This window comes from Bombus pascuorum, chromosome 7, assembly GCF_905332965.1.
Source record: "Bombus pascuorum chromosome 7, iyBomPasc1.1, whole genome shotgun sequence".
Taxonomy (NCBI): Eukaryota; Metazoa; Arthropoda; class Insecta; order Hymenoptera; family Apidae; genus Bombus; species Bombus pascuorum.
Genome location: NC_083494.1, coordinates 16,573,865 through 16,589,048, shown reverse-complemented (window position 1 = coordinate 16,589,048; position 15,184 = coordinate 16,573,865). Strand labels below are relative to the sequence as shown.

The 15,184-nt window shown below is 39.9% G+C and overlaps 1 protein-coding gene across 1 annotated transcript in view; it reads right to left on the bottom strand.

Moving 5' to 3' along the window:
• The window catches only part of LOC132908665 (cell adhesion molecule 3-like), a 43,856-nt gene that overhangs the window by 21,215 nt on the left and 7,457 nt on the right, over positions 1-15,184 (bottom strand). Inside the window, exon 2 of the mRNA XM_060962877.1 lies at positions 7,873-8,081. Coding sequence (XP_060818860.1) covers positions 7,873-8,081 — 209 coding nt within the window. The remainder of the gene's footprint in view (positions 1-7,872; positions 8,082-15,184) is intronic.

Sequence of the window (15,184 nt, the reverse complement as noted above, 5' to 3'; positions counted from 1 at the left end):
TCTTAACGACCTTTGTTCGAAGAAATTTTGGGAAAATTAAAAGTTTGCCAGAAAGGCGAAACATCGTTCTAAAAAAATAAATAAATAAATAAAGCAACGTATAATATACTATTGGCCAAAAAAAAAAAAAACAAGTGAACTGCAGTTTGCGTACGTCATTTTCGAAATTACGCGCATATGTAAACGCGATATTGCTTATGGAATCACTTAACGGCAAGCTTGGCACGCGGAGGTGTCGTAATAAAATATAGTAGCGCGGTGTTAAAGTAAATAAAAGATTTTTAAAAAATACAGACACGCGAGTATGTAGCTTCTACGTTACACGGCACGCTGCAAAGGATTAAAATGTATTTGTTCAGTTAGTGGAACCGTTGTAAGCTGGCGTATAGTTTGTTCGGAAGTTCGAAACGGTACTGAGGGGAAGTAATATTCGTTTTTCCGTTTCGAAATGGCGAGAGCCACCCCCCTTGTTTGTGGAAGACTGACAGGTTGGAAGATTGAATTTCCCCGATGGTTTTATTTCAATTTTAAAAAATTACATCGATTTTTATCTACTCGCGAAAATAGATAGATTTCATAAGGGTTGATTCGATCTTCAAATGGACGAATGCCAACTCGTCAGTGGTTAGCCCATGCGATCTCTCTCCCTCTCTTTTTCTTTTTCGTGTATTTAACTTTAAAAAAGTGTAATGTACGCTTGTACGAAAGGTGTTTCATCTTTTTGTTCCGGCTTTTACGAATATTCTCGATCGTCAAATATTCATTTCCGCGTTTGGCGGAAAACGATGGCTACGAAAATTAACACTACGAATTAAATTAACTTTGCTGCTCTCTCAGTGGGAATTGCGCTTGCCACTTGGTATTCTACTTCTGTCAAGAAACGAAGGAATTCCGATGTTAATTTGCCGTGGCGAGAAAACCACGAAAAATTTTCATTCGGACCAGACAAATGGGGAATCGCGAAACGTTAGACATCTACGTTTCGCGCTATTTATGCAAACATTTTGTAATTCGTTCAATATTTATTATTAGAGCTGTCAAATCCGACAAATCTGATAAGACGACAGGATCTCGATTATTATTTTTGGGCTTATGAAAATTTATTTTTACTTCTACTTAGATCGAATCGTGATCAAGTTATCGCGATATATTTCACTATTAAATTCGTTAAACTCGCCAGAATGACAGAATTCAGATTTTTCTACATTTTTCCGTTAACTTTTGACATTAATTTTTATCACAGTGCTACTATAGTTGTAAAGTAGAAAATGTACGCGGTACAAGCGAAGAGGAGACTTTTTACTTCAAGCGAAATTTAAATTTCACGATGCACTTTTTTCATGCAAGGCTTTATTTTCGAAAACAAACACTTGGAAATCTTTTTCGAGCATGCGTACGTTTATCGTGAAGCGACTTTTTCACCATGGACAAATATACTCCTACACACGTTTGTATTTACAAACGTGCTTCTGTTCCATCTATACAAATGAAAAACAAAGCTTGGCACGGAAAAGTTTTATTCTACAATTCTAGTCTTCCTTTCAAATCTTTGTTTCCGCGTAAGGAATCACACCTAGTGTCACGAATCATGTACAGATACGTTATCCTTACCGTACCATTTCGTGATACATGTTCACAATATTTCATAATATATGTCGGAGATGAAAGGACACCGGTGCCTTTCTTTCCGAATGTTTGGGAAAGTCCCCGATACTTTAGTCCAGACTTTTTATTATAGCCGTACTTGAACAATAAAACTGAGAAATAGCAGTTTATGAGTTAATTCAATTATGATTGTCCGAGATTTATGACAGTGGGCTTGGGCTCGAAGTAGCATAACGGGTCACTTGTCGCGTAATTTTAAACGATAACCAATTAATTCAGTAAAATGACTGCCTTTATTGGTAACACAGTCAAGTCTTTTTCTACAAAAAGATTACAAGAACTGTCGCAGACCCGTCTCGTACCATCAAGGAGGAAAGCTCGGTGTGGGTGTGCGGATTCGTCGTTCACACTTTTCGGTAGAAAAGCGAGGCTAACGATCCGCGATGCCCATTGGTTAATAAATAAAACTACGAAGACAAAGAGAAGCAGATGTGGCTCACGGGCATCCTTGTTCATGGGAAAAGCCTGCTATTTCGATAGACACCCGCTTTCTCCGTAATTGGTAAAAGGAATCTCGCAAGGACCAGCGCATTTGGCGCAACACATGGCAAGCAGAACTCGATCCGTGACACAGTGAACGTAGCCACGGTCACGGGAGGGACGTGTACCTAACAGAGGTGTAAAGTAATTAAATAACTCTCCTTAAAAACAGGGATTGACCCGAGGAATACGGAGAGGAGTATATAAGGGCAGTTCCACTTGGACTGAGGTGCAATCCGACAAGTTCGACCAGCCCAGTGAACACGTTCGTCGAGTTCCTAATCGCGATCGTCATCCCGTTGATCGTGTATTCGTTATCGAACCTAAATTCATCGTCATAGGCATCTCGAGCACTCGATCATCGATGTCACTTGTTAACTTTTGTAATGCATTTCCATAAACAAACATCATCTGGTATAAGGCAACTATGGACAACTAGCAACAAGACCCATCACGAATGAATCTTCGTGCGAGTTGGCCATCTTTGTTGCATACCGGATGATGTTCATTGAAGCGAATGTATTACAAAGGTTAACAAGTGATATCGGTGAGTGAATAATTAAGATGTCGACGACGATGAGTTTAGGTTCGATGGCGAGTACACGGTCAGCGGGATGACGATCGCGCTTAGGAACTCGACGTACGTGTTCACCGGACTGGTCGAACTTAATGGATCCAGAGGCAGTCCAAGTGGAACTGTCTGTTACGTCGCGTGAGGTAGTCTAGCCGCCGAGACCTACACATCGTTACACTGACCCGCAATAAACCTAAGGAACCACCATAAACCGAATCTTTCTAGCTTAATCTCTATTCATATGAGTATTCTCGGTTTATGGATGGTCCTTAAAACAGTCCTTATGTTTATTGCACGCTCCTACAAATTACGGAGAAGGCGGATGTTTGTCCAGCGAAATAGCAGGTTTTCCCATTAACAAGGACACCGAGCATCTGCAGGAGACTTTCTCCTCGTATTTTTATTTATTAACGTTGGCTATAATAATATAATTAGTTCAAAAAGGCACACCCACACCGAGCTTTCCTCCTTAATAGTACGAGGCGGGTCTACTACTGTTCTTCCAATCTTCGTGTAGTCGAATCAACGGTCTTATCCTTGGAGCAGTCATCTACTGTTCTTTCCATCTCAGCGCAGTCATCTACTATCGCTACACATTCAGATCAGTCAAATCTATTGTTCCTTCGATCTCCACGCAGTCATCTACCGTTGCTGCAAACTTAGGCCTCGCTACGGTCTACGCGACATTAACTTAATGTACTTTTTGCATAAAAGATATAACTTAAAAAACACAAAGCTGGCACCCCGCTGGGGGTAGCCACCCACATGCTATATTTATTTTATTTTATTTTTTTTATTACCAATGAGATACAACACTTTACCAAATGTCCTTCAGGACAAATCGTAAAAACCAAAAATAAACTATAAAAAAGAAAAAAAAATGTACTTTTTGCTTATACGACGCTACTAGCAAGTATACAATTATCAAATATATCTTCCGACACGGCGCAATAATAAGTGTAATAAATTGTTGAAAATATAAATCTTATAAAACTGTTGATTACAGTTTTATTACACAACAAACACCCCTATGATCCTACAAGAAATAAGGGGATCGATCTGTTCGTGGTGTCGATTGTTATAATCGTAACAGGAATTTACGACTCCCGTTGACGTGCTTCAACGCGATCGCGTCTCCCTGCGATTGGACGAAAAAACACTGCCCTTATATACTCTTCTACGTACCTCCCTGTATCCCTCGGGTCAATCTTTGTTGTTAAGGAGAGCTATTTAATTACTTCATACCTCTGTTAGGTACACGTCCCTCCCGTGACCGTGGCTACGTTCAGTGACCCATTATGTCGCTTCGAGCCCAAGACCACTATCATAAATCTCGAGCAAACATAATTGACTTAACTCATAAACAGCTATTTCTCACTTTTATTGTTCAAGTACGGCTATAATAAAAAGTCTGGACTAGAGTATCGGGGACCTTCCCAAACATTGCAAAAGAAAGGCCCCGATGTCCTTTCATCTCCGACATATATTAATAGCGTAGTATCGTGGACGAGGGATCTGGGGGGTGTCGGGCGAATTATAAACAAGCGGTTGCGAAACACGTGCGTGGTGAGGCTAAGACAAAAGACAAGGGGTTGCTAAGGGACGAAAACGAATTAACAGTCAGTGTCAGTTAACCCCTTGGCTTGCACGCTATCTGCTGATCGCGCGAGCCATTCGTCTGTTCAGCCGTCTGCTCGAACTGGCGCAAAATGTAAACTTCTTACGACTACAAAAGGAATTGTGAAATAATAAACAAGGTTTGAGGACGAATAGTATTTTTAAGGGCGTAATCACGATCAATTGATCAGTTAACAAAAACAATTTATTATTTCAAAGTGGATAACGAATCGTTAGCAATTTGTAAATTATCACGAGTCAGACTCACGGGTTCCGTTTATGGCACAAATCCCTTACCACGAGTCTCGCTCGTGGTTATAGGGGTTAAGGGGTTAAGAAGTCAGAGAGTGCGAATTGAGTCGTCGAGAGAGTGTAGCTAGCGTTGTCGAGAGTTACAAATTAACTATCTAGTTGTCTTAATTATAATACGTTATCGTGATTAGCTCGCGTTAAACAGCCATCTTCTCCTGTTTGATCAACATCTGTTTAATCCATTTATTGTAAATAAACTAATCGCAGTAAAGATACTACGTTAGTATATGTGAAACGTGGATGACGAACGCCTTAAACAACGCTCTTTTACCGACCAATCTCCGCTATAAATCCAGTCGAAAGAGACTTTTTCTTTCGAACTTTAGCTTCTCTTTCGACTCTTCGAAGACTAATTAGAACTCACTGTATTAAAGTTCATAAAAGATACACTTCTGAAGTATGAAATTGGTGAAAGAGAATTTTTAATCTCCAACGTTTTTCGAAAGTACGGTCCCCCCTCCTTAAAAAAAAAAAAAAAAAGAAAATAAAAAGACGGAAATTCGTGCTTCCCGTGATTAGTTTTACGTTCGAAAACGAATTTTCCACCGTTTCATGGAAAAGTGGAGATCTAATCAGTCTTTAGCAGGCGGATGCTGGTTTCGAAGAAAAGGAGAAGAGCAGCGACGAAATGGGGGGAAAAAATATACCCTGACGGGATTAAAATTCGGGTCGGACGATTATGAGACCACTGGTTGCCATTAAGCCGTCGTTTCTCTCGTAAGGGGTTCCAGCTCGCCGCTGTTTTACGCGTTACCGCATAAAACACCCCCTTTATCGCCCGAATATTCTAAGCTATCGAACGTCTATGAAATGTTCTTTAATCCTGCCGTCTACCAGCCCAACTTTCATCAGCATCAGCACCCACCAATGAATAGAATTTCCCATTTTCTCGTACCATTCCACCAAGGCAATTCTACCGTTTTAATATCCTTCTATCTGCCACTCCTAAAAATTAACGAATATGTTAACAGAGTTATTTCTCTTGGGGTTAAAAAAGTCACTTTCGACGTTAATCTATTCGGATTGTAACCAGCGACGAGAAACTATGAAATTCGTGTTTGCCGAAGAAATCGAAATGAAAGGCAACGTATTATTTTATGCATTGACTTTAAAGGTGAAGATTTTCTTTCTCGCGCGTGATTCCAATTGTTTGACATTTACGTACAGACGTAACCTTTTTCAGATTCAACGAAATATACAACCACACGGTACTATGATAAACTATGATTTCTTTTAAATCGTAGATCGGACGAACGTTTTATATAGCAAGTTTATTATAAAGCGTCTGTTTTTCCAGTTCGATGAGTACTTTTACAAAAGTTTACAAAAATTAACTTATAACGTCGCCTTCACGCAACCTTTACGCATTATTTCACTGCTTGGCCTTTAACGAGTCACGCACCCTTGTTATCCACGAGAAAACGAGCCGTGTTTACGATATCTTTGGCCATGATCGCAAAGTCTTCGCGATAATACTTCGATTCTCCAGGAACCCTTTTGCTCATTCCGTGACACACTCGTAAAAACGAACATTGGAATAATTCTTCGACGAAATTGACGGCGTTGCCTCCCTCCGCTCATTAAAGAAACCAACGCGACTCGAAGTTTCGTCGAAGAGAGGACAACGATATCTTTCTGTCGTATTTTACAACGATTGGTTATTGTTCCATCTAACCTTCCTTCATTGCGATAAATTTCTTAATAAACAGTCCCCTTCAGCTTCACCTGCCTTTTACCTTGCTTTACTTTTTATTATTTTTTTCTTGGTTTGGGGGTGTGAAAGGGTGGAATTAAAGTCAACGTACATTTAAAGCGCAGCATGGGAGCAACAACGTTATCTACGTATTAAAATATTAATCTAACTCGTCGACGTTGATACGACATCTGTATAACATTAGCAACTTTATCGATTCAAAAATAGAAATCACTTTGAATTATTTTGATATATTACGAGTGGAAAATGAAACGTTACTTTTTAGATGAAATGCGATTAATTGCAAGATTCCAATTTTTACGGAGAAAGAGAGAAATGTGTTGCTTTGTTTGAAACAGTAGTTGATTGCTACTTATGTTCAGTACTCGTTGAGGTATTCTTAAAAGGAATACAGAGTAAAAAGCAATATGACAGAATTAAGGAGAATATTATCAACGAAGAGGATATTTATTACTATTATTTATTAGTAAAATAACAAAAACAACTGTGAACTCAATTTCCGATTCTCGACTCGTATGTCATACTCTCGATTCTCGATCATGCTGCATTTTTAAATGTCTCACACGTGCAATATATATACATTCTGGCCACGTGCACCACTTACAAATCTCCACACAAATCTGCACGTACCACTCTGAATCTCAAATATCCATGTTCATTCACTGAATCCTCTGTAACCGATACTTTACCATAAAAATGAATATATCGGCGATCGAAATCCACCAATTTTTCATTATTCGCTACGTGAAAAATTGCAGCGTACTACGTGAAAGACTGAATTACTAATCGACAAACTTGATCGCGATATCATTTCTTGGACATTCTGTACAACGCTCTTTGTTGTTGCGATATCGTCGGTCGCGTTCTCATACTCTCCATTAAGCATCGACTCCCTTTTGGTCGTCGTGTCACGAGGTCGAAATGCCACGAGGAAGGCGAAATACAAATGGAGCACGATGCTCGCTGTTACTCTGCTACGTCGTGATTTCATTTCTGAGAAATGTTCTATAATATCATAAAAGATATAACTTAGAAAAAACGAAGCTGGCACCCCACTGGGGGTAACCACCCACTATATTTATTTTTATTTTATTTTTTTCACCAATAAGATATAACACTTTACCAAATGTCCATAAGGACAAATTGTAAAAAACCAAAATAAAATAAAATTAAAAAATGTTCTATAATAATCTGGTTTCGTTCGGATACCTGGTACGCTCTCTGTTCAACGTCGACGGTCCTGTAGACTTGGCGTAGGCTCGCGGGCCACGAGGTGGAGCATACGAGAAAAAGAAGACAAGCGATAGAAACAAGAAATACCGATATTCGTGGTTACTCTAGAAACCTCGTGGTGTTTTCATTTTTGGGGCACCCTGTATAACAATCTGGTGTCATTCCGATACCTGACACTCTCTATCGAGCATCGACGACCCTCCACACTCTGCATAGGCTCGCAGGCTACGAGGTCGAGTGTGCGAAAGAAAATGCATAGACAGAACACGATGCTCACCTTCACCGTCAGGTTGCCGATGGGGAAAGTCTTGACGACTGGGATCTCGTTCGGGGCATAGCGATAAAACTCTTGACCCCCTTTGTACCACTTGACGGCGTATAAAAGATCCCCCTCGGTGTCATACCAGCAGTTGAGTATCGCCGAGTCACCTTTCTTCACGGCCGTCGGTATCTGGATGCGCACCTCTCGCAAACCGGAGCAAATTCCTGCAACATACGGTTCACACGTATACAACATAGCTGTCGTTTTGTATTTGATATTGTACGTGCACAGCGTACAAAGTGTTGGTGCGTTCCCTCTCACACCAACAACATCGATCGTAGAAGGTGTCGACCCTCTTGAGCGAGAATTAATGAGCTCGAGACCTGGGTTCAAGTTGGAATAGTATTCTCGAACTTTCTTGGTAGAAAGAGGAGGCAAGAAAAAAGAAAGAGAGCAGGGACGAAGGAGTAGGAGGTAGAAGGAGAAGAAGGTGGTGGTTGTAGGAACCGCGGCGATGCGTTTAACGACAGGTAGCTCCTGCTCAGACTATTCCAGAGGTTTTATCGTTGGGTTTTGTTTCAGCGTGCAGTCAAGGAGCCTGCGGGTTTCCTTTTTTCGTTGCCTTTTTGGTCGAAGGAAAGGCTAAACCGAATTGTAAGCTCGGTTTCATGCTGGTACATTACGCTGCGTACACCAGCGAATTGTAGCTTTCATTGAGTTACACGACTGAAAATGTTGAAGTTTTTCGTGTTTGTAATTTTGCGGATGCACTTGGCTCCACGGTCTTCGAGACAGCCGCGTTTCACCGGAAATAATTGCGACTTCCGCCGCGATCCCGCTGAATAATAAAAATTCCGACGTGAATATTTTACTTAGAAAAATGCACGTCAACTGGTTCGCCCAGTGTGTTTCTCAACGTGCTTGGATTTTCGAACGCTGCTTGGAAATGGTGAATTTTCAAGTTGACCTTATTGGACACGCTACACTCGCCATTTCGCCCCGATCTTTCCAGATAAATTTTTAAATATAGCGGATATAAATGAAATAATAAATTCCCCGGAGTATAGCAGTCTCGAAGAAAGGAAAGGTAATCGCGTAATAGAATATTCCGCGCTTGATCGTCATTTCCAAGCTGATTTCTTAAACGTAGCAACGAATGCGATCGGAGGAATAAATAAAAAAATAAAAAGAAGCGAGGAAGAGATAATTCGTCATAGAATTAGTTATAAAATTTGGAAACAATTCTTAAAATTAGTCCTCCGAATAATCAGAAATTTTGCAAAATATTCCGAAAATATTTATCGTAAAATTTCTGAAGAAGAGAAGAGATATTATACCGTAATGTACCGTTGTCGATTAATGTTTTTCTAAAGATGCTTTCGTAAACGGAGCAATAAAGGCTGACATAACGATAATCGAGGTTTATAGAGGATCATAGAGGAGCAAGAACAGCGTTTCGCGTGCAACACTGAAGGAAGATCGATGTTTGTCATCAGTGGAAATCGTGAAAGGGTTTGAGGCACTTCAATCGACCTGTCCGGAACAGATTCACCACTTTGAATGCAGTTTAAAGCACAACAGACGAATACCGCATGAACCGAGCGAAATGAATTTCGCTGATTACGGTCAACAGAATTTAATATCCTACGGGCTAGTTAGGCGCAATCTTCTGCAGATATTTTAAGCTTGGGAAAACAACGAATTATCGTACGACTACGTAAGCGTGTGTTTTTTCTCGCTAATTAATTCCACTTGCGCGTTATCGTGTATAATGGTATTCGTAATTATTTAACGTATCGTTGTTTATATTGAAAATCCTATAATCGTATTATAATGTGAAATCAAAATTTTGACCTCCGCTTTATCCCTTGTACAACCAAAATTTTGTTTGCTTTCGCGAGACGTAAAAGTTGTAATTCGTTACACTTTGTTTGCTTAATCTGAAATCTCCGTTTAATTATTATCATAAATACGAGCAACGATTTAGTGCTATTGCGATGCTGCATTGGTAAAATACGATGGTAAAATGATATCGAAATGGAATAACATTAAAAAAGATACCGAGATTCGCGAAAGTATTTGAACGCTAACCGTAGAGCATTTTTATAAATATACTACGCGCGTTTAACATTCACTCGAGGTAGTTTTCTGGGAGCTACCCGGTTACATACAGGGTGCGACCGAGTAACATGTACGAGCTATGCATAAAATTCCGTTGCACGTATCTTGCTTATTTTCACACGCGCAATTCTGCCGATTGTTTACTCCTACCTATGTAGTAATTAACCGAGTTCAAGCGTGCTTGACAAATTTTGTAGCTCGATTTTCAAACTAAAATTAGGCGTCGTACGAAGCAATTCTATTCTACTGGTTGTTTTCTTATTTCTTCGTCAGATAGTGGCTTATGGCCGTTCGTACGTGTTATTGGACCGCAGCCTGTACACCGAAAATGTTCACATTGCCGAGAATTAGTTTGGCAAGTTGGCCCAGCGTAATTTAACAAGGTGAGTGCAAGAAAGCAGTTAACTAAATCCCGTCGCAAGGAAACGTTACAGTAGCGAAGACCATCGATTTCAACTAAATTTTGTCTAGCACGTAGAATCTAGTGCGGGCAAATCTAGAGCAAACCCGTATCCATGCATTTGGATGAATATGCATTATTTACGAAGACATCTGATATTGAAGTTTCGAGAACCGAAGACTCGTCTTGATTGCTTAAGTATTTAAGTCGAATTGCAACTTCCCACTGCAATTGCACAACGTAAATCGATATTAAATACAATCTTGTAACGCGTCCGTTACATTATTGATAACTATTGTAAATTTCTTACCGTTCTATAACGGACGACTTATACTTGCTTTATTTATATCGCTGCAGAAAGGGTGCACGTATGTATATTTACGGACATTGTCTAAGGATACATAATATATTATAGCAGGGCGACACGCGATATAACGGTTCGCGCAGAATATTCACCAACAACGTATTGTACGTATGTATAATAGATCGTTTCCAGATGATGTTTGCGAATTTATACACGTCTTAATGCTCGGTACACAGGATTTTACTTACTCGTATCAAATTTTCTGATAAATTGTATCTAGCAAAGTAGGAATTCACTCCCTCTCTCTCTCTCTCTTTAATTGTGGATCTTAACCGTCGAAATAAAAGTAAAGGAACGCTAAGGTTACACTTAGAATTCATATCAAAATAGTTTTAGACTTACTTAATAGACGATTTCTTCGTCGATATACATTTGCACGCGTCTCGGCACTTTCTTTGTCTCGCCATCTTCCATACCACACTACCAACGGAACAGCTACGTTCGTCTGTTTTTCGAGACGCAGCGCACACGCATACTTTCACACAATCATATTCACATACGTGTGTCACTACTACGCGGCCAATCTAGTCTAGCACACAAAATTATACGTATCTCGATAATATACATATATGTATAAAAGGAAGTACGATAAAGTAAAATAAAATTATTTAAATATAGACAATCGTAGTAAATCGCAACTCGCAAAGCATCTAATACTATTCGGAATTTTTTGTCGAAGAAAATGTTAGGTTTGTACGATCGCTAGTTCCTACGTGCAAAGTTGGTACGACTTTTGACGACGCTCTTTTGTTTTGACGTCCGCTACGTGTTAATTATCAGAGAGTATCCGGTGTTTCGTAATGGCTGTGTGAGTCAATTAAATATCGAACATGAAAACCTATTTAATAACGTTTTTATAACACGCGTGACTTGTAAACATTCCTCCAACGATCGATCGATCTTTCTAACGATTTTACAATAACAGGTCCACGCTGTGTGTGGAAATCGCATGCAAGTGGGAACATGAAAAGAAGAATTCTTTCCATTAACCGAATCGAAGGCAACACACGGGTGTCCACAATCGGGCAATTGGTGCTCTCAAAGGAGACGATCTTCGACCTAGTGAATCAAGTACAACAACCACGAACTCCCTACCGAGACTCGTTCGTTCCAATTCAAGTCTCGATTCAAGAAAATCAAAAGAAAAGCGGCGATCCAACGAACGAAAAGATGGATAGAGATAGAAGCAGGGGTAAAAGGAAGAATAGAAGTTAGAATGAAAAACGTCGGGAATCGGAAGGTTGGTGGAATGGCGGAGAGATCGAAGAGCAGCGGAACATCGAACGGAGGTGAGCGCGCGGGACTCGGGAAATTAGGTTGTTAAGATTTAATCGGACACAGAGGCATTTTAAGCGGCCCGTTGTCCCATCCTCCGCGCGATGGGGTTGGCGTCGCGAGGTTTGCCAGATTTAAATTGCACCGGCTCCCTTGAGCCACGCTTTCCCAGTCGCCCTGCCACTCTGTCCCGAGAAGATAGCGGAGGATCGTTAAGATTTCTGCCGGATTCCGTTCGCCGGAATTTCATTTGCGACTTGGCCCCGGTAGCTCACCTTTGCCCGGCCCCCGTAATTTAATCGTCGACAAGATTGCTTGGCTAGGATTGTTTAAAGAAGATCCTTGATGAACGTTTGAAACGGAGCTGTTGCTGCCTCGTCAGGGCGCGCGGATGTTTTCGCAGGGTCCATGGAGCGAGGGATGGCACACGAATTTCGAGGCGGAAGTTTCGGCACGGATGGGGGAAGCGCGTGTTGTTGGAAGTAATTAGGGGATCACATGCTTCGGCAAATGAGTAATATCGAGGGATAATGCGACTATTGTCGGAGTGTTTGATGTAAGATACGGCTCGCGTTAGGATTGTATCGCGCATTTTCCAACAGAATGGATACATTTTACAAGGATGACGCGATACGCGTATGCGACGAGCAGATTTTTGGAAGAACGACTCGAAACAATTACCAAGCTTATGGGGACGAATTTTTTAGCAAAGATGGAAGTTCATGGAAGGACGTGGCGTCGACGAGGTAATCGGGAAATCGCTTATTAGCGGAATAAAATATATTAGGACGATAACAGCGGATATAGAAGAGTTTGACGTAAGATATATGTATAGCTCGTGTTAAGTGACTTTGAGACAGCGTTCTTTTTCTTTTTTATTTTATTTTGCTTTTTACAATTTGTCCTGAAGGACATTTGGTAAAGTGTTATGTCTCATTGGTAAATACAAAAAATAAAATAAAATAAATATAGCACGTGGGTGGCTACCCCCAGCGGGGTGCCAGCTTCGTGTTTTCTAAGTTATATCTTTTATGAATTTGAGACAGCGTAGCAAGAGCTTTGAAGTAGAATGATGCCCTTACTATCGTTTAGTACGCAAAATAAATTTAGGAAAAGTATGCGAACGATTTACAGATCCGCGAAAGCGTAGTTTTCGATGAAAATGGAAGTTTAACGGAGTAGGTAGAAAATGGAAGGATGTATCGCTAATCGCAGGTTCGAGTACGCGGCTAATATCTTGAGGATAATGGAGGATATCGTTGAAGTGTGTGACGTAAGACATAGTCCGTGTTAGACAACTCTGATGATGTGCTAAAGATCTCGAAGATGGATGACGTAAAATAATATGGTATATCATTGTATTACGTAATAAGGTTGTAGCTTTCTGAAAACATATCCTTTGTTGAGAATGAACGTCTTAGCTTTTCAGAATTAAAGGCATGTACCCATAATTAAATTCTCTTTTCGCCTTGCCAGTTTTTGTATCTCGAAATGTATTTTTTATGAACCTTAAACGGATGAAATTCAATTAGTCCTCCTAAGACTGTTACTCGCAGAGAGGAAAGTAAAAATGTCGTTAAAATGCTACGGTACTTAAAATTATTGCTGATACCTCGGATATATAGAAACAGTGTACATTCTCGAGAGAAAAAAGAATTTCAAGAATCGTGTAAAAAAATATATATGTGCGTTTGTTATAAACCGGATCATTCATATTCACACCTGATCCTTTTTTATCGTTTTCGACGTACGAAAACTTGTTTAAAAAATTCTAGAATACTCGAAAAGATAAATCGAATAGAAGAAATTCGGCTTCGCGTTCCTCTGTTTCTTTTAATTAACATTCGCAATTGCTTTATCAACGAACCAAACTTTCTGTCGATCAGACGAGAAGTGCGTAATTCGTACAAAATTGCACAAAAGTCCGACTCATCTCGTTTAAAGCTATAAATTAATTTTCCAATAATGTAACTGAAGTAGACTTTACTTAAGCTTCTCATCCTACTAAACAAAACCTTGGTTATAGAGTATCTCTGAAAATCATGAAAATGTAAGCCGCCCATATAGTGAGCAGATGAAAGAGCATGAAATATACGAGAGTATCAAGATTTCGAGAGCAGTCGGTTCGCCGGAATTTCATTCGCGACACCGACCCACCTTCTGCCAGGCGGTCGTAATTTAATCGGCGATGTAATTGGCGGCGGGTGTGCCGGTCGTTTAAGAAAACCCTGGCGAATTCATTACGAGGCGGCGACGATTAAATCTTGGGCCCGTGAAAGCTCGTTCGTTCAGTGAAAATCATCGGGGATAGAAATGGTTTCGATAACTCATAACGTTATCAAAAGACTCGGCGAACAATCTTCCTTGCGATCGCAAGCTATGAAAATTGCTTCTCATGGCGAATAAACCGATTATATAAGAAGTTTGAAATCTGATGGATTTAACTTTGTAAGTCGAGTCGCGTTTCTTATGGTGAATGGTTTTACGAATTCCTGAATGCTCCGGCCAACTTAATGGCGCGAAAACACTTTACCGATTTCCATCGTTTTCCATCCGATCGTGTTTTCCTACCGTTAAAAAGTTTCTCAACTTCCAGCAAGATCTTTTTGTTTCAGTTTTGTAACAATGTTTTCCTTGCAATATTAAAAGTCTCTTTTATTCGTTCAAACAGCATGAGGATATAAAAATTTGAGGACCGTAACAGAGTTGGCTGTCATCCCTTGCGTCAATTTGTCACGTTAAGAGGAATGAAAAAAGCAGTTTGCTCTGCTTCTCGTTTTATCGTTTGTAGAGCTTAGCGAGAACTGCAAAAACGCATATTTTTCTAGAAACAAGATAAATAACGATAACGATCCACTGAGATATAGATATATCGTAATTGAAAGAGAAGCGGTACAAATGGTATAACAGCGACATGCGATGTCAATGTTACGAGTTATCCTTTACGCAGCGGGAATTATTACTATTATTTTTACAATGTACAATGAAATTGTTTTACGATAATTCTTCTATTGGATGTATCGTTGAATATTGAAGTTTTTACTTCGATACTACGCGGATATATCAACTAAATTCTTGTGTTTGAACTCTGTTGGACAATATATAACTTTCGTTAAAAGAAAGTGGTGATTGGTTGGACGAGAGAAGTGAAAAGTTCAGATGGTTGA